Raw genomic sequence first — 20,947 nt, 5'->3', positions numbered from 1 at the left:
GATTTTTAGACTTAATATTTGGTTTTTGAATCATGAAAAAAAGAAACCATTGATGATCTCATTCAGAAGATTTGAATTCTATCTGGTGATTGTCGGGGGCAACATTTGAAGGGGAAAGGGGGAAATGCTAGAATTGGAGAGGATTTCTAGTTTAAGGAAATTGATTCTAAACAGAGATAAAGAAAAATACTGCCATCTCGGCAATTTATTTTATTTTTAATGTATAAAATAATGTTAATTCAAGAGGAGCGAAGAGCTCAAGGTAAGATATTTTTAAAAAAAGGAGTTTGTTCATTTTGAAGGAAAACATCACCTTCATTATTCATTCAGCAATGGATGCAATGGTAAGGCCTAGGACTTATTTGCTCCATAAAACCTTTGTTATATACAGTATTTGTTTCATCACAACAGGCCATGATTGTTGTATATTGATAAATAGTAACATATCTGCAAATAAAATATCGGCTCCTAGGGTTTCCTAGACCTCTGAACTTGTTGCTAGTGAGGATGAGATTAGCACCTTTTTAGATTATCTTCTTCTACCTTCGATCCCAGGTGATGCTTTCTTGGGCCTTGAGGCTCTTAATTTCCGTTGTTGAGATGCAGAATGCTATCCATGCTCTGAGTAAGTGTCCCGGGGAGGACTGTTTCTCCTGTCTGTTTTTCAAAACATTTTCTGATTCCCTTGCACCCAGGTTTCTGGCATTATATAATGGTGTTCTGTAGGGTGGTTCCCTTCCTCTCTCTTCTTTTTTTGGCCTCTATTACAGTTTTAAGCAAGAGGGGGAAAGACCCTGTTGAATGTAGTTATTACAGACCTATCTCTTTGCTGAATTATGATACTAAGATCCTAGCCAAGATTTTAGCTTGTCAGGCAGAATGTGTGCTGCCATTTTTAGTGCTTAGAGACCATACTGACTTTATAAAAGGCAGACAAAGTGTGGACAACTTTAGGTGTTCAATTGATTTACTACATCATGTGAAGGGATCTGAGGTTGAGGCTTTGCTAAGATTGCTACAGTTAAAATGAACATCCTTCCTGGTTTATCTTTGTTTAACATGTTGCCTATTTGCATTTTTAGGAAACTCAAAAAATTAATTTCAGACTTTGGCCTAGAATCACTAAGCTGCAATGTTTCTTTGGAGGGGTCCCCACTATCGCGATGTATGTGGGGATGTCATCGCGATAGTCTGGCCCCTCCCCCGAAAAAAGATCACGGTTGTATGGCGCGTTCTTTTGTCTCTCGGCCAAACTCTGCAGGACAAAAAATGCGAGTGGCCTTTTAGGTGCAATGGTGGCCCCAACCTCATTTATACAAAATGAATAAAAAAACATTGGTGGAACTACTCATTTTCGCATGTGCTAAAGGGGAAGGAATTTTCTAAGAAACACATGGCGATGCGAAAGGGCCTTTCCCCAGTTCCCTCCCAGTCTGCACCAATAAAGGCGTGGATTGGGATGAAACTTCCTAAACCCCCTACCTACCTGCCTACCTTTTCCCCTATCCTCCCTGACCCCTAAAACCCCCCTAACTACTCTTTTTTTTGTTTTGTTTTTCAACTTTCCTGCTCTCCAGAGCAGCAGTAAGTTGCACGGGCTGGCCGGCTGCTGGCATGCGCTTCAGCAGGACAGCACTGAGCTCAGGTAAGGTTTAACAAAAAAAAAAAAAAAAAAGTTTATCTTTGGATACAGAGACAGTTAGAGCAGTTTAAGGATTTCCTCCAGTCTCCGTGCTCGGTGCACCACACTGACATTCGTTCCTGCTCCCGTTGGGGTTCGGGAACTGGGCAGCCTCGCAGCTTGAAGAGCTCTGGTGGACTAGGTCCCGCAGTTAGGATTTTTGCTTGCATGCCATATGGTAGGCTGCGGCGGCATTTTCACGCACTCCAGTGCTTGCTTTGCCGCACTCTACAGGACAACAGTGGGTGGAATGTGTCCGCTCTGCGCACACACTGTGCGCTCATGTTTGGGCGTGCCTTTAACACACACACATTTTGAACTGTTTCAAACGTTCTAACTTGGCGCACACGTTGTGTGTCTGCCTTGCTGTGACTTGCTGTGCTTACTTCTCCAGAGGAAATCCTTAAACAGCTCTAACTGTCTCTGTATCCAAAGATAAACTTTTTTTTTTTTTTTTTGTTAAACCATACCTGAGCTCAGTGCTGTCCTGCTGAAGCGCATGCCAGCAGCCGGCCAGCCCGTGCAACTTACTGCTGCTCTGGAGAGCAGGTAAGTTGAAAAACAAAAAGAAAAAGAGTAGTTAGGGGGTTTTTAGGAGTCAGGGAAGATAGGGGAAAAGGCAGGCAGGGTAGGTAGGGGGTTTAGGAAGTTCCATCCCAATCCACGCCTTTATTTGCGCAGACTGGGAGGGAACTGGGGAAAGTCCCTTTCGCATCGCCATGTTTATCTTGGAAAATTCCCTTCCCTTTAGCACATGCAAAAATGAGTAGTTCCACCAATGTTTTTTTATTCATTTTGTATAAATGAGGTTGGGGCCACCATTGCACCTAAAGGGCCGCTTGCATTTTTTGTCCTGCAGAGTTTGGCCGAGAGACAAAAGAACGCACCATACAACCGTGATCTTTTTTCGGGGGAGGGGCCAGACTATCGCGATGACATCCCCACATACATCGCGATAGTGGGACCCCTCCAAAGAAACATTGCAGCTTAGTGATTCTAGGCCAAAGTCTGAAATTAACTTTTTGAGTTTCCTAAAAATGCAAATAGGCAACATGTTAAACAAACATAAACTCAGCACGAGCCATTGAGACGCACATTTACCACTGCAATGGTGCCTGTAAACAAGAATCCTAAGCGCCTTTCTCTTTGTGTTGCCTGTCTTATTAGGGCTTCTCATAGAGATGTGAATCGTGTGATCGATCGTCTTAACGATCGATTTCGGCTGGGGGGGGAGGGAATCTTATCGTCGCGGTTTTGTTTTTTAAAATATTGTGTAAATCGTAAATCGGGGGAGGGCGGGAAAACCGGCACACTAAAACATCCCTAAAACCCACCCTGACACTTTAAAATAAATCCCCCACCCTCCCGAACCCCCCCAAAATGCCTTAAATTACCTGGGGTCCAGAGGGAGGGTCCCGGTGTGATCTTTTACTCTCGGACCTCCGGTGCGTTGTAGAAATGGCGCCGGCGCTACCTTTGCCCTGTCATGACAGCAGGGCAAAGGTAGCGCCCAGCGGGGCCAAAAGTCCCTGGGGGCCCATGCCGTACGGTTGGCGCCATTTTGCTGTACGGCAAAACGATTCGAGTTTAGGAGGTCGTTCCCGGACCCCCGCTGGACTTTTGGCAAGTCTTGTGGGGGTCAGGAGGCCCCCCTAATCTGGCCAAAAGTCCCTGGGGGTCCAGCGGGGGTCCGGGAGCGATCTCCTGGACGCGTGACGTCAGGAGCTAGGAATCAAAATGGCGCCGGCGCTACCTTTGCCCTGTCACATGATAAGGGCAAAGGGCCACCGGCGCCATTTCTCTTCACAGCAGCCGTGGGCAGAGAGCGGGACATCGCGCCGGGATCATCGCGCCGGGACCCCAGGTCATTTAAAACATTTTGGGGGGGTTCGGGAGGGTGGGGGTTTGTTTTAAAGGTTCGGGGTGGGTGTTAGGGTTTTTTTTGTGAGCCGGTTTTCCCACCCCCTATTTAACGATACAATACAACTGCCCCTGACGATAAATCGTGGGCATTTGTATTGTATCGTGCACTCTAATGATTTTGGACGATTTTAAAATTATCTGACGATAATTTTAATCGTTCAAAAATGATTCACATCCCTAGCTTCTCAGCCTGACCTGTCGTCTAACATGTGTCAGCGCTGTTCGAAAGCTCAGGGAGAGTTGTCTTCCTCGGATTTTGCTAAGCCTGGCTCCTCCCATTTTGATGATAGGTTGGTTATGGCTTTAGCTGGAGGGACGCCAGACCTTGGTTCTCCCTTGACTGGCTCTTCCACAGGAGAGGGTAGTTCTGTGGGCCCCGCTCCAGTTCTTTCTGGGCTTGGTCTGGATCTGACTGCTTTTTCTTGGGTGGAATTGTTTCAAGGCTTACAAGCTTTACTTCAGGCGCAGTCCTCCCCTTAACCCAATCCTGTCAGGTCGGACCCTCAGCCGATGACTCCTCCCTCTTCCAGTCCTATGCTGAAGCGCCGGGGCTCGCCTTGGCTCCCTGCGGGTATTCTCGACAGGAACATGGATAGTACTGATGATGAGGCAGATCCTGATTCCCTGGAAGATGGGGAAGTTCTTCTGGAGCTGGAACCGTATCGGTCCATGTTGTGGTTCTTTCATAGAGATGAACTGCAAGCCCAGATTTCACAGACTTTGAAGCAGCTGGGTATTTCTGGTACAGATGCCATATTGGAGCCGAAGAAGAATCCCATTTTGGTTTCTTTGCGTAAAGCCTCTTCTTTTTTTCCCTGTGATAGACGCCATTCAGGAATTTATTGGTCTTGAATGGGATAACCCAGAGACAAATTTGAAAGTGAGTCAGACATTGGAATGCCTGTACCCCCGGATTCGGCTGTGAGAGAGCGTTTGCGTTTTCCCAAAGTAGATGCACTTGTATGTGCCGTCTCTAAGCAGACGACTATCCCCATGGAAGGAGGAGCGGCCTTGAAGGATGTGCATGATAAGAGAATTAATGCTATCCTTAAGCAAACCTTTGAGTCAGTGGTGATGACTTACAGATCACTTCCTTTTGCACCCTAGTGGTGCAATCATGTCTGCTTCTCTCTCAGGAGGTTGATGATTCTGGAGGGAATTCCAGAGCAGTTATGGAGCCCGCTGCTGCCTTTTTAGCAGATGCAAGCTGCAATTCGGTCCATATCTTGGCCAGAAGAGTGGCTTCGGTAATAGTGCAGGGCATCAACTCTGGTTGTGAAGTTGGTCAACTGACGCAGCCTCCAAAGCTAATCTTACAAAGATGCCCTTTAAAGGTTTTCTCTTGTTTGGGAGTGAGTTGCAGAAACTGGCCAGTAAGTGGGGTGAATCTCCGGTTCCTTGGTTGCCGGAGGATAAGAAGCAATTGCAGTGTCCCTTTGGTATGAGGAGTCATCTCTGTGATTCCAAGTGGTTTCTTCCCTACAGAGGGTCGACCTTTCAGAGGACTCGGCCTTTCAGTAAGTTGCAGTCCTTTCATCTCAGACAGACCAAGTGAGGAGCAGGCTCGGGTGGTGGATTTTTCTGAGCTCCCCAATGAAGGTTTGCTAACTTACTTTCAGGAAACAGGGAGTAGGATTAAATGGTCAATATTCTCAGTGGAAAAGGGTAAACAGTGGAGTACCTCAGGGATCTATATTGGGATCGTTGCTTTTCAATATATATATAAATGATCTGGAAAGGAATACGACGAGTGAGGTTATCAAATTTGCGGATGATACAAAATTATTCAGAGTAGTTAAATCACAGGCAGACTGTGATACATTACAGGAGGACCTTGCAAGACTGGAAGATTGGGCATCCAAATGGCAGATGAAATTTAATGTGGACAAGTGCAAGGTGTTGCACATAGGGAAAAATAACCCTTGCTGTAGTTACACGATGTTAGGTTCCATGTTAGGAGCTACCACCCAGGAAAAAGATCTAGGCATCATAGTGGATAATACTTTAAAATCATCGGCTCAGTGTGCTGCAGCAGTCAAAAAAGCAAATAGAATGTTAGGAATTATTAGGAAGGGAATGGTTAATAGAACGGAAAATGTCATAATGCCTCTGTATCGCTCCATGGTGAGACCGCACCTTGAATACTGTGTACAATTCTGGTCACCGCATCTCAAAAAAGATATAGTTGCGATGGAGAAGGTACAGAGAAGGGCAACCAAAATGATAAAGGGGATGGAACAGCTCCCCTATGAGGAAAGGCTGAAGAGGTTAGGGCTGTTCAGCTTGGAGAAGAGACGGCTGAGGGGAGATATGATAGAGGTCTTTAAGATCATGAGAGGTCTTGAACGAGTAGATGTGACTCTGTTATTTACACTTTCAAATAATAGAAGGACTAGAGGGCATTCCATGAAGTTAGCAAGTAACACATTTAAGACTAATCGGAGAAAATTCTTTTTCACTCAGCGCACAATTAAACTCTGGAATTTGTTGCCAGAGAATGTGGTTAATGCAGTTAGTGTAGCTGGGTTCAAAAAAGGTTTGGATAAGTTCTTGGAGGAGAAGTCCATTAATGGCTATTAATCAATTATACTTAGGGAATAGCCACTGCTATTAATTGCATCAGTAGCATGGGTGCTTCTTAGTGTTTGGGTAATTGCCAGGTTCTTGTGGCCTGGTTTTTGGCCTCTGTTGGAAACAGGATGCTGGGCTTGATGGACCCTTGGTCTGTCCCAGCATGGCAATTTCTTATGTTCTTAAGAGATAGGGGGACATCTCTCTTTTATCAGAGGTGGGTCGAGATCACTTTGGACCAGTGGATCCTGGAGGTGAAGAATATGTGCTGGAATTTCGCAGTATTCCTTGGGATGTGTTCATGCTGTCTCCTTGCCACTCCCTGCAGGCAGCAGAGTTTATGCTTCAAGGACTCCTCAGGCTGAGGGCTGTGGTTCCGGTGCCCATGTCTCAAGAGCATGGTTGAGTGGTCACTCTGGCCAAGAGCAGTCTTCAGCCATCCTAGTCGTCGGAGTATCTGGGGGTTTGGATCGACACGGGGCAGGACAACATTTTCCTATCAGAAGTTCGCATTCAGAAATTGATGTCCCAGGTGCGTCAGCTGGTGAATACTATACACCAGACAAGTGTGATCCTATCTACAGATGCTTGGCTTGATGGCAGCAACTCTAGAAGTGGTGCTGTTTGAAAGGGTGCATATGCATCCTCTTCAGCGCTCACTACAGTCTCATTGGAACCTGCAGTCTCAGGACTATTTGGTTTGGTTCTACTTGCCGATGGAAATCTGCCCTTGCCTTCAGTGGTGGTTACAGGAGGCTCATCTGAGAGAGAGTTTTCTTGTCTTCCCCAACCTGGTTGGTACTCATGACAGATGCAAGTCTCCAGGGTTGGGTTGGCTCACTGTCAGGAGCAGATGGCCCAAGGGTGTTGGAATGCAGAAGAGTCCCACTGGAACATTAATTGCCTGGAAGCCTGGGTGGTCTGGTTGGCTTGCTTGCAGTTCAGCCACAAGCTGCAGGGTCAAGCAGTCCGTGTGATGTCAGACAACGAGATGACAGTGGCCTACATCAGTCTCCAAGGAGGAACCAATAGTCTGCAAGTGTCGCAGGAAATAGACCAACGTCTGGAATGGGTGAAGGACATCCACAGATGATCTTGGCTTCTCACATTGCAGGAAAAGACAACATAAGAGCGGACTTTCTTAACAGGGAGTGTCTGGACCTAGAAGAATGGGTATTGTTAGCTGAAGCTTTTCAGCTGATTGTGGATCGCTGGGGTCTTCTATTCTTAGATCTGCTGGCGACTTCTCACAATACAAAGATTCCTCGATTCTACAATTGCAAGAGAGATCTGTGATCCCTGGGTGGAGATGCTCTTATACAGGTCTGGCTGGAAGACAGATTGCTTTATGCTTTTTCTCTGTAGCCATTGCCGGGCAGGATAATTCGCAAAATCGAAGGGGCTAGTACTCCCGGTGGTGCCGAACTGGCTCAGGCATCCATGGTATATGGATTTGTGAAGATCCCTGATGGAGATCCCCCTTCGTCTTCCACCGCACATGGATCTGTTGCAGTAGTGTCTGGTTCTTCACGAGGATCCAACTTGGTTCTGTCTTAAGGTTTGGCCCTTGAGAGGACTCGCCTGTTAAAGCGTGGATATTCTTTCATGGTGATTGCCTCCTTACTCCACCCTTGAAAGTTATCCACTTCCTTGGCCTATGTGTGGGTTTGCAGAGTATTTGAGACCTGGTGTGAAGAGCATGGTGTTCTTCCTTTTTCAGTTAAAATCCCACTCATTCTAGATTTTTTGCAGGATGGGTTGAATAAAGGATTGGCCCTTAATTCCTTGAAGGTGCAGGTTAAGCTCTTGCCTGTTTCAGAGGCCCAGTGCATGATGCTTTCTTGTGGTCTTATCCTGATATGGCCCATTTTTTTAAGGTTGAGGTTACCAGTTCCCTTGTGGAGGTTTAACTTGGTGCTGGCATTTTTGGCAGGCCCTATGTTCTTACCACTGCTTAGCCTTTCCTTGCAGTTGTTGACCTTGAAGGCAGTGTTCCTGGTAGCTATATGTTCTGCACGTCGAATTTCTGAGCCATAGGCCTTATCTTCCTGGGAGCATTCCTTCCAGTGACTCCAGGGGCATCACAGCTGCATACTGTTCTATCCTTGCTCAAAGTGGTGTCGTTCTTTCATTTGAATCAGTCTATCTCCTTGCTGTCCTTGGATAAGGTCAGGAATGTGGAGGAGTATCACCTCTGTACCCCTTGGATGTCAAAAGACTTGTTGTATGGTATCTGGAGGTTTCTGAACCTTTCCAGAAGATGGATCGCCTGTTTGTCCTCCATGGCTGAAGTAAGCAGGGTGTTCCAGCTTTGTGGGCTGCAATAGCTTGCTGGATTAAGCAGGTGGTCATGGCTGCATATGTGAATGCTGAGAAGTCATTGCCTACTCAGGTTTGGGCTCATTCCACTAGGGCTCAGGCAGTATCATGGGCAGAGGTTAGATTGTTGTCTTCTGTTGATATCTGCTGAGCTGCAACGTGGTCCTCCTTACACACTTTTTCCAGGTTTTATCGTCTGGATGTGCAGGCCCGGGAGGACACAGACTGGACCATGGACATCCTTCCACCCTGTTAGGGATTAGCTTTGGTACATCCCACTGGTCCTCAGTCCATTTGTCCACATGCTAGGAAATGGAGAAATTACTTATCTAATTATTTCATTTTCCTTAGTGTAGACAGATGGACTCAGCTTCCTGCCCTCAGCTGCCGCATGAGTGTGTCAATAGTCCTCCTGTGTGGGGCTTTGGGTCCTAAGGGATTACTGGTAAGTTTTCATCCAGTCCCTAGATAGGGGTTGCTAGACTCTTATGTTCTTATGTGAGTTCAGTGTTTCTTGTTGGTTGAGTACAGTTATGGTTGCATGTTTTCAATCAAGTTTTTTGCTAGTCTGTCCACAGTTGCTTTTGAAAAGAATAGGCTGGGGTGACCGCAGGAGTATATATATACTGTGACATCAGCTTGCTCTGTCTCCATTTGCTGTCAGGGGAGTATCACCCACTGGTCCTGAGTCCATCTGTCTATTCTAAGGAAAATGAAATTATCAAGTAAGTAATTTCATCAATACAAGATTTACCTCAAATCATAAATCACAAATTTTAAGCAAAGATAAAGAAAATTTATAACATAGCAATATCTAAACTTATATCAACAAAAATATTCATAATATATCAAAAACCCTTTTCATGACCATTCCTAAAAAAAACACACAAAAAAAAGGGTTGGATATTCAAAACACATTTAGCACTAGATAGCTGGATAATTAAGATTTATCCAGCTATATAGCAGTCACTGAATATCCAGTTATGTTCAGCAGCCACTACAAAGCCTGATAAGTCACTTATTTGAATAGCTGGATAAATTGTGGGTGGGTAGTGGGTGGATCTGGGCGGCAATTATCTCGCTAAGTAGCAATATGTAGCTTTAGTCGGATAAGTATTCCGGGCAAGTTAGACCTGCTTAATTGAAAGTCTAACCTTCAACTTATCCACCTAAGTAGCGCTTGCTATTCAGCTAACTTAGAAAAATGGATAGGTTTTCAATATCTCCCCCCAAAAAATAAACTCAAAAACCTGGCAAAAACCAAACAAACAACAAAAACAAAAAAATAAGACACTGTCAAGAGCTCACAATAAACAATACAAGTCATAAAAGAGAAACATTAAATATTAAAAACTCCTTCCAAAAACATAAATTATACCCATTAAATATATTTATCCTCACTTATCTACCAACAAAAGTATTATGATTCAGAATTAAACACTGATAGGTTACAGGTTCACACAGAGTTTCTTCCATCATCTAAAATCCATAAAGCACTGAAAATTTCAACAAGATCTTAACAATCATTGTCTCAGAAGCATCATAATATAAATCTCAAATCATTGAGGATTTCAATAAAGTATGGTAGATTGCAATTAAAGTATTTGTATAGTCACAAGAACTACTCATAAACTGGTCTCCCAAGTTGCCCCCTGTCCATATGAATATGATTGACTATGTAATGAATAAACAGATGTTCATTTGAAGACAACTTAGTTGTCCATAATTTGTGAGTTGATCATAAAAAGTCTTCCAATATCAAGTTCCAACTTTCCCATGAAGCCCCCCACCCCTCCAAAAAAATGAAGAACAGATACCCCTAGAGAAGGACTAATTCTCTACCCCTACCTCTATGGAATGAATCCCTTACCATTACATAGGTTTCTGATCTTCACTGGCAGGAGAGATGCAATAACCCCCCTACCAGCCTCACTGCTGCTACTGATTGATGCTACCTTGCAGTATTTCACCACCACATGGAAAGCTTATAAAAAAGGTACAGTGGTACATTTGCCTCATAAAGATACATTTGAGGACTGGATATAAGTTCCCTTTTTATGAAAGATTTTCTCTAATCTTTTTCCTTCTTCCATACATTGTAGGAAATTTAAGTCCTTGAACAAAAGACATGCTGTTTTAAAAATGGTGCTGGAAAACTCTGTCGCTGAAATGTAGGCCATAGTAAAGGAGTTGTTGCATTTAAATATGGGAGGTGTTGTCTGGGATCTTTTTTACGTTTGTCCATTCCAATGCTGATATGTGACTACTTGAGCTACTTTTGCCATCATTTTGCCTCATCCTTATGGTTGAACCACTTTTTTTTTTGTCTTTCTCACATCTATTTCCCCAAACGTTTTCAATAGCATGGAAGGCACTGTAAAAGGTAGTGCAAATGCTGCAAGAATAATATCTTTGATATTAAATGAGTGTGCTTTGTATAATCCATAACTCTCTTTTAGTCTATCAGCTTGATTGAAAGAGGAAACCCATCAAAGAGCTTGGAGAATGTCTGCCGCTGGGCATACCAGCAGCAAAAGTCAGATCTGCATCATTCCGAGCACCATGACCACGCCATTTTCTTGACACGACAAGATTTTGGACCTGCAGGCATGCAAGGTAAATCAATAGCGATTATGACAGTGCCATAAGATAAATGCAACATGCTTTTTAAAAGCTTGATCTTATTAATAAATTAAATGCACTCATAATTAGGCTAATATTGCCTTAAAATGTTTGTTTTTCATAATAAAGTTGTGTGCTTGCCCCTAGTGGTGTGCAGGCCCAAAACTTTGTTTTTGTTTTGTTTTGGAGGGTTTTTTAATCCCAAACTCTTTTGGTTTAATGTTTATTTTGTTTCAGTATCTTTTGCAAAACAAAATAAACATTTAAAATCCCCAAAAAGAAAAAAAGAAACTGAAATGCTAGGGAGCCCCCAGTACCCTCACCCTGAAATGGTGCTGGGACAGGGAACCATCTGGCCCTCACTTACCACTTCTGTGAGGTCAACTTCAAGGTAAAAAGGGCAGGAAGCAAGCCCACTTGCCGCCTGCCTCATCTGTGTTGTCTTCAAAATGTTGCCAGTCAGCCCTGAGACCAGTGACATAGTAATGTCAATTTGCAGATGCCATTTTCTTGTACGGCTGTATTTTTGTACAGCCATACAGGAAAATGGTGCTGGTTGTCCCAGAGACCATTTTGAAAACAACAGGGATGGGACAGGAAATACGTGGACATCCCTCCTGCCCCTTTTGTTTTGCAGTTGACCCTATGGGACGGGTAACTGGGAGTCTGGGTAGTTCTTTGCCCCAGTACCTTTCAGGTTAGGGAGAAGGGGGAGGAAGGAGGAAGGTTGGAGAAGCCAAGGAGTTGGCTCTGGCTTAGGCCACAAAGCCAGCTCCTGGGCATGCTGTGGGTCCATACGGCAAGCCATGCCTTAGGCCACAAGCCTGTGGAGCAGGCCACAACCCATGGAGGATTGGGATTTATTTATTTATTTTTTTTTATCAGAACAAAACAAAGAAAACCAACAAAATGTAGGATGGTTTTTCTTTTGTTCTGTTTTGAAAAGTAATAAAATGAAACAGTAAATTTCATTGTCATTTCCTATTTCTTTTCAAAGAAATTCACATTCCTACTTGCCATGTCAGTCCACTAAGATACATAGAAATAACAGTCAAAAAAACAATTTGTAGGTGATACCTTTTTTAGTGGACTCAGGAAACAGTTGTGATGAGCTTTTGAAAACTATGCTCCTTTCATCAGCTGAGTGCAGATCTGCAGTGTACAGGCATCATAGAAATGCTTTCAGGGAGGGAAGATACCTTGAGGTATTACAGTATGGACACACAATCTTCAGCTTGTTTATTGAACTCTTCTGGGACCTTTTTTCATCTATTGCATTGCTTAAAAAAGCCAACATTCTAAGATTCCTTCATAGGCATCTGTCTGTGATTGTGATTCTCTTTTACTTCATCCATTTTCATCATAAAACTGTAATTTTATCACAAGGCCCATTAGAAAATAGCCTACAGTAGCTATTTTTGGTACACAGATGTACACTAAAGGAAGAATGGATGGATTAAAGATGGGAATGTAATTTAGGAAAACCCTGAGGGCATGCTCCTTTAGGCTTTTTATGTTGTGAATCAGTCTGTAATTTGGATTAATGCATGTTGGTGTCAGAAGTTCCATGTGCTCTGCAAATTCTTAGGAAGCCAGATCCTACTTTTATGTTCAGAGTCTGTAGGCACCAAAGCCTTTCATCTCTAGGATAATCATGTCAGTGAGAAAGAGGAGGTCACCTTAATGCATATGGTTTAGCTATATAATACCAAACTGGTGTCTGCCTTTTGCTTCCGGCTGCTGAAAAAGAAAGCTGTGTATGTTCGAACAACTTCAGCAAGACCTATTCTCAGTGAACTAATTTTAAGGAAGAACAAAATTCCGAGGAGAGTAATCACTGTGCTTGGATTTGCCAATTGGCTCCATTTTTTTTTTTTAGGGCAAGATGATTCAGTCCTGGTTTTGCCCCAATGCATGCTGGGACGTGTAGGCCTGCCTTTCCAAGCCCATGTATGCAGAGGGGTAAAAACAGGACTGGATCAACCTCCCCTGAAAAAAGTAAAACCAGCCGGCATACCCTAACTGTACAACAGACAGACACACACTGACTCTCTCACAAGAATAAAGTGATTTGGACAGTGGCAGGGAACTGTAAAATGGTCCTGCTTAACATGAGTACTCTAGTCACTGTGCCTCCCCTCTCCCCTTCCACGAACAGCACTCCAGCTCAATAAGCGCACATTGGTGATGGAAACATAAGGCCTTAGCTTTATTGTAAGGAAAGGTAAATAGCGCTCTGCATGTAAGGCAAGTGCCTCTAGAGCTACAAAAGGGGAGCAATGTTTAAGAGGGAGACTTCAACATGCACATAGCAAGGCACAGCCCCCTCCCTGGTCATTCCAGAAAAATACCATATTTATGCCAATGGCAAGGATGAATGAGAAGGACAGGTAGCCATGTTCCCTACTTCTGGAAGCCCTTTGCCTTAGACTAACTACCTTGCATGGGAAAAAACCCTTGCCAAAATTAAAATAATCCATTTTTCAATCTGTATCTCTACAATTTGATATCGTTCCTATTATCCCTGCTTGTTCTCTCTTACTTATTTCTCTGCCTCCTTATGCTTTCTTGTGGCCTCTTCCGTTTTCCTTTTCTTTTTCAATTCTCTTTTCCTTTCTCTTCCTTCTCTTTCTGCTTTCTTGCCCTGCATGCTCTCCTTTCTCCATTTCTCTTCCCCTTTCTCCTACACTCTCTCTCCTTCAATTCTCATTCCCTTGTTTCTTTGTTATTTCCCTAGAATTCTCTCCCCACCTCACCACGTTCAGGGTCCTCTCTTTCTCACTCACCATCCCCAATCTTCTCCCTCTGTCCCATCCTTGGTCATCTCTCTCTCTCTCTCTCTCTTTCCCTCTTCTCCATCACATGCCCTTCCAATCACCAGTACTCTCTGCTCTCCCGTCCCAATTCTATTCTTATTTTCCAACTCTCCTGTCACAACTTCATAGCCATCTCTTCTTTTCCCATTTTGCTGCTTTTTTTTACATCTTTCAGCTTTCACATACCCCTCTTCTCAATTTTCTTGTTTCCTACACTTCCATTCCTCTGCTTTGCTCCCATTCCCTCCACCCCCTTCTCCTATTCCCCTACTCCATCCCTTATCCCTATAATTTTCCATCCTTCCACATCTTACCTCTTGCTTTCACCACCAACCCTCCATTTCTCTCCCTCTCTTCCCCTTCTGCTTCCTGCCTCTTGCCCAGCATCAGCCCCATACCTCTCTCTTCATTTCTCTCTCTTCCGTCATCCCATGCCTTTTTCTACCATTCCCTCAACCACCACATTATCCCTCATCCATATGTCTCTTATTCCATTCTTACCCTTTGCCTCCACTAACCCTTCATTTCTCTCTTAGCCAGCATCCATACTTACTCCCCTTCCCCCTGCATGACCCCCTGTCATTTCCCCATATCTCAACAGCCCCCTGATTATCTCCCTTTCTTTCCTGCCATCTGGCCCCTGCCTTTTCCCCCTCCCTTCCTCAGCATCTATCCATTGACTCTCCCATCATTCACTCTTTCCTGTTGCTTGAACCTCCCCTTCCCAACTTCTGTTCCTCCCACAGCTTGCCACTTCCAGTATCTCCTCCATCATCCCCCCACCATTTTCCCTCCAGCTTGCCCACTCTCCTGCAACAGCTAAATGAGTCCATGGGCGGCAGGCCACTGCTTGGTTTCTTCTGTTGACACTGTGACAAGCAATTTCAAATCTCATGTGGTGAAGAACTTTGTCCTAGACCATGGGCACACTGAGGATCCATCCTGCTACCCTCTGTGCCACTCCCCCTCCATGTGAGGGTCACAGCAGTACCTGCTGAAGCTTATGTAAGGAGTACTCGGGAGCAGCGCCATGGCTAAAAGGTGATAACCACAGCAGGTGGCAGACCCTGGGCCCAGGCACATAACCAATAAGTGCCACCACTACCTCCTCTGAGCCACACTCAATTGCATGATGAGCAGCTGTGGTAGGAGGGGAATGTGCCACATCTGCTGTCAGGGCAGTGGTACCTGAAGCAGAAGCTATGTTGGTGGCAGTGGAAGGGAGAATACCAATATAAAGCCACAGCATTGCCCTCCTCCTCCCAGAAAGATGTTCTCAATATGAATCTCTTGGAGAATCTCTCTGACTGTTTAACACTCCAAGGCTTTAAACCCTCACTCAAAAACTTCTTCTTCTTCAGTCCTTCCTCCTGAGCCCCAGTGGGATTCGATTCTCACCTTCAGTGCAGGCTACAGCTGTGGACCAGGTAGGGAAGGAGGATGGAGAGAAAGGGCAAGAGATGTAGCTCCCATGCACTCAGCCCAGGACCTTGTGCTTCTCAGTAAAACTAGGGATGCTGTTTTATCTTCCAGACTGTTAATTACATTGTATAAAAAACAAAATAAAAACTTTCCTTTCTTTCAACAGGCTATGCTCCAGTCACAGGCATGTGTCATCCAGTAAGAAGCTGTACCCTGAATCATGAGGATGGATTTTCCTCGGCATTTGTAGTTGCCCATGAAACAGGCCATGTGTAAGTGTCAGTAATGATGCCTATGTAATAAAAAGCACAATTTGTATAACCAAACATGATTATTTATATACCAAATGAACTTGGCTGAAGCTAAACTGTTGTATTCTGTAGGAGCCACTGACAGGTAGTACTGTAAGATTCCCAGAGTCATTTAGATGGATAACATAATAGTTATCCATCTAAATGGCTTACTCCGATCTATTTAGCCCTTATTTGGGTAAATTCTGGTCGGCTACCTAGTTACCCGGCTAGAATTTATCTGGATAAAAAAGGGGCATTTCGGGGTGTTCAATGGGGAGGAGTTACGTTATCAGCTAACCTAGCCGAATATTGGGTATATCTGACTATGTAGCCGGATAACTTTATACCTGCTCAGAACCAGTTCTGAAGTTATCCTGCCTCATGTGGCCCGATAATGTGCTACGTTGCTGGATATCTTTAATGATATCTGGCTAAGTGACGCTATCAGAAGTTGAAAAGTATTACATAAAGAGAGCGAGCCATCCCCTCCCCTGCCTGCACCCCCCCCCCCCCCAAAATATCTTTAAAGGCTTTGTCAGGCTGTGCCTTCTTCACCGTCTCACTCCTAAAAAATGTTAACCAGAACCCCCCATCCCAGTGTATCGGTGATTTTAACATCTGGCGGCCCTCTCCCTTCCCTCCCACTAACCCACAAGGATATACCAAATATCCGGGCCCCCACTCCCTTCCCCCAATCTACCTGACCCCCCCCCCCCCCCCCCCCCCGATACCTTTAATAAGATTGCCAGTAGCAAGAGACCATTTGCCTTGCTCCAGACGCCTCCGCGCTGCTCTAAAATAGATAGCGCTTGAAGCGTTAAGTAGCACATTATCCGGCCACATGAGGCTGGATAACGTTATAACCTAACCATCTATATTCATACATAGCCGGTTAAGTTTCAAAGTTATCCGGCTACATGTATTCAGCTAACTTTAAGTACGTATATTCAGCGGGATGTTTATAATGAACACGTTATCCGGCTACCTGTAGTCGGATAATTTGTCCTTAAACAGCTTACTGAATATTGCCCCCTATTGTATAGCAAACTAAGGACCTGATTTGCTAAGCATTTTTCCAATAGACTCGGAATGTGAGTAAATCAGGCCCTAAGCCATTCTTTAACTTTGTGATGAGTGCAGCTTACCTGTTCAGGTAGACAGATAAGGCTTCTTAGCTGTTCAGGTTCACCTAAGTACCTGATTCACTAAGGGTTTTTCCCATAGAAACAAAATGGGAGAAAAGCCTTAATGAATCTGGCCCTTAGGGGACCCATTTACTATGCCATGTTAGACCTGAAAGTAGTAACATGTGAATTAGATGGGACTTTAACATCCGATTCACTAAGATAAAGATATGCAGAACAGGCAGCATTGTCATGTTCACCTGAGAAACAGCATGGCAGCGGTGAAACTATTTTGGGCAGCGGCCTGGGATTTCCATGCTACATGGCCCAAAGTAAAGGCTCAGTTTTGAAGGAGAAACCTCCCCACCCCCGGGCACTGCATCCCCTTATCAGAAGCCTGCCCAACCATCTTGACTTGGGGAGGAGTGAGCTGATCTCTCTTCTGCCATTCCGTGTGCTAATTTAAAAATGCTACCTGAGACCCAGCCCCAAATGGCAAAGCATGTGTCTCCAGGCGACGCTGTGCACTTCTATTTGAAAATACTGTATACATGCTTAGTTTAGCCCCTCCCCCCCAAACCCCCCCCCCCCCCCCCCCACTTCTTTAAATGTCCTTTCTTTGAGCGGATAAAATATAGCCAATAGAGATGTGAATCGTGTCCTCGATCGTCTTAACGATCGATTTTGGCTGGGAGGGGGAGGGAATCGTATCGTTGCCGTTTGGGTGTTTAAACTATCGTGAAAATCGTTAAAATCGTGAGCCGGCACACTAAAACACCCTAAAACCCACCCCCGACCCTTTAAATTAAATCCCCCACCCTCCCGAACCCCCCCAAAATGCCTTAAATTACCTGGGGGTCCAGCGGGGGTCCGGAACGGCCTCCTGAAATCGAATCGTGTTGTCTTCAGCCGGCGCCATTTTGCACCGCCATTTTGCAAAATGGCGGTGCAAAATGGCGCCGGCCATATGGCGCCATTTTGTAAAATGGCGGCGCAAAATGGCGCCAGCTGAAGACAACACGATTCGATTTCAGGAGGCCGTTCCGGACCCCCGCTGGACCCCCAGGTAATTTAAGGCATTTTGGGGGGGTTCGGGAGGGTGGGGGATTTAATTTAAAGGGTCGGGGGTGGGTTTTAGGGTGTTTTAGAGTGCAGGTTTTCCCGCCCTCCCCCTTCCCCTCCCCCTTCCCCCGATTTACGATTTTTTAACGATAAATCGGGGGAATTGTTATTGTATCGTGGCCCTAATGATTTTTGACGATTTAAAATATATCGGACAATATTTTAAATCGTCAAAAAACGATTCACATCCCTAATAGCCAATCTGTGGTGACAAATTTAAAAGCCTTTCATCTAGCCAGCTAACTCTTTATTTAGTCAGCTCAATCGTTTAGAAAATCACCCTGCACAAGATTTAAAGGATCAGTGTTGAATGCATATATAAAACGATACTCGGTTTTAAATCCTATTATCCCATTCGTTACTTCTTTTCAGGTATTTTTATTCAGCAGAGTTTTCAGAACTTCCAGAGTTCCTAGAACTCAAATGGATTTTTGCATCTGGTTAAGTCCATCAATTTTGGTTTGCCTGCACAATAGTGTTGAGATCAATACTAAGAGCCCAATTCAACAATGCTTTTTTCTATAAACACTAGGGATGCTTTTTTTTTTTTGGGGGGGGGGGGGTTGTTTTGTTTTGATTTCACGCACACTAATTTTTTGTTTGTGTGCATTAAATCAAAATGAAACCAAAAAAACCCATGACATGATTAAATAGCCAAAAACAAAACAAAAACAGGAAATGTTTTGTCTGCATGCCTCTACAAGACATGGGAATAGAGCTCAAGTGAATGTCCCTAAATCTGCAATTACAGATAATGTTGAGTTTGTATCTGTAGACGAAACCTTTAGATTTTCACCACATTTTTTATTCTCCACTCTATTGTTAATGGAGAAATAGTGATTTTTTTTATGTTTAAATCTTTTTATTATAAGAATTATTACATGAGAAAAAGAATACAAGTCCAAGGACAAAGACATTAAAAAAGAAAAAAGAATAAACAAAATCTACAAAATACAGACACAGGTTACAGAAGGACCCCTAACAAGATAATTACAAAAACAGTAAGAGTAATGCTAAATGGTACAAAGAGTTGTGCATCAGTGTGGTTTACCCAGAGAGTCAAAATAACCATCTAGCAGTTTCTACATCCATGACCATGAGCCAAGACAACAACTTTTATTAGTGACAGCTTTTTCACATTTACAATATAAACAGATGGAGTTCCACCAGAAGTGCTCATTGAATAGATCACTGTGTTTTCAGAAGGACAAAATTATATGAACAGTGACAGCAAGAAAAAAGTCCAATAATTTACAATGTGGAGGGAAGAGAAAAATAAGGCAAGGCTGCCCCCCCCCCCCCCGAAGAATAACTATTCAGTAAGTAAATGGGGTTTCCATATGTAATCCGGGAGATTATCACCCATACCTGTTACCAGAAAGAAAACACAATGGTACAAAAAAATAACATATGAGATAATGAGGTCTTTGCAGAAGAGCAGGGCCAAGAGTTATGTGTGGATGCTATACCAGCCCGAAAATGCTTCCAAGGAGTCCACCCTCTGGGAAACAAAAAAAGAAGATTGCGTTAAACTGGAAGGCAGTGAAATATGCAGTGAGGAACACCAAAAATATCTCCATTCCACATCATGAGGAGAGCAAGTGCTTTCTGAGCTCCAGAAAGTCTGCAGCCTAAGTGGAGCAGGAAACAAAGAGAGATTTATAGAGCCAAGAGGCAAAATGGCCAATGGGACCAAAATCCTGATAAATGTCATACAAATGGGGAAAATCAGCAAGATGAAATTGAGAGAGGAGAGCAAGGATCAGACACTCATGAAGTTGCAACCAGGCATAAAACTGAGATTGGGGTAAGGAGTGTACTTCCTTCAAATCAGAAAAGGAAGGAAGGGAACAATCCTGCAGAAGATGGGAAAGTAACCAAATACCATGAGCTTGCCATTGTTTCCAACCGAGAGGGGCACTCCCTTCATGCTTCAATGGAAGTGTCCTACTATTTTACTGCATCTCCCTATTAGATCCTTCAGGAATAGATTCCAGTGGTCCTTGGACTCCAGCGCCAGGGCATTTCTGACTTGTCAGGTGCAGCAAGTATGCAAAGCAATCAATACCCTGAAAGCCTCCATCGTATTTTGCCCTTATCATGTTTCACATTGTTTCTCATGAAGGAACCTGCCTGAAGAATCCCGACTTTCCAGTTTAGCTGCCAAGCCTCCAGCATCTTTCTTATACCTGATAGAATATTACACAAGGAATGATGGCTCTCCATCACCTGGATGAGTAGCATAGACCACCCACACCCTGATGCTTGTTCCCCACTAGAGCTGCTGCCTACCCCTACCTCAGTCAGGTCCCACCAGTGTGCCATCATGGAGAGGTAAGCACGCATAACATTCATGTTGGTCCAGATATCACTGGTAAAATGCACTCTATTCCTCTCTGCCTTAGGTAGCTGTACCTGGGTGTGAATATGGCACTGGTTGTACAAGATGGGGATAACCTGTCAAATAAATGCAGTTCTATAGGGTACTTTATAATTGGGGATTAACATATGCAGCAGACACTTAATATCCACATTCTGTACTTCCTGCAGGGGCTAGATATCCAGGGCAATCATTTTCCTGATGTTCCTAGTTATTACTTTCGATGCTGCCTACCTCTTGCCCCAGGACAGTAATACGGTACACCACCCTATTTCCTCTGTGTTGGGTTGCCACTGTGGACACATGGCAGGGGAATGCTGCCTGCCACCTGGAAGAGGCTGGGATCCTTGGGGAAAAGTCTACCACTTTTCAATCCCTTTCTTCTGGCTTTTGCTTGACGTAGCAGAAGTGGTCCCCAGGCTAGTACTGGCTAGGGATGTGCAGAGGGACGCCATACATTGGATTCGGATTCATTGGGGGGCAGATACATTGCATTCGGCCGTATGGCACCCCAATACATTAATACGTTGATTTCTATTCGTTTCGCCGCTAAAATTAAATTAACTACAACCTCCCCACCCTCATGAACCCCCCAAGACTTACCAAAACTCACTGGTGGTCCAGTGGGGGGTCCGGGAGCCATCCCCTGCACTCACACCCTCGGAGCTGGTTTC

At 44.2% G+C, this 20,947-nt stretch overlaps 1 protein-coding gene across 1 annotated transcript in view; it reads left to right on the top strand.

Annotated features, from left to right (window-relative positions):
- ADAMTS3 (ADAM metallopeptidase with thrombospondin type 1 motif 3) overlaps window positions 1-20,947 on the top strand; it is a 474,821-nt gene that overhangs the window by 354,736 nt on the left and 99,138 nt on the right. The window contains exons 7-8 of the mRNA XM_029598748.1: window positions 10,954-11,110; window positions 15,521-15,626. Coding sequence (XP_029454608.1) covers window positions 10,954-11,110; window positions 15,521-15,626 — 263 coding nt within the window. The remainder of the gene's footprint in view (window positions 1-10,953; window positions 11,111-15,520; window positions 15,627-20,947) is intronic.

The sequence above is a fragment of the Rhinatrema bivittatum genome, chromosome 1 (assembly GCF_901001135.1).
Source record: "Rhinatrema bivittatum chromosome 1, aRhiBiv1.1, whole genome shotgun sequence".
Classification (NCBI taxonomy): domain Eukaryota; kingdom Metazoa; phylum Chordata; class Amphibia; order Gymnophiona; family Rhinatrematidae; genus Rhinatrema; species Rhinatrema bivittatum.
Note: the sequence above shows the minus strand (reverse complement) of the source record. Positions and strands in the feature narration are given on the sequence as shown.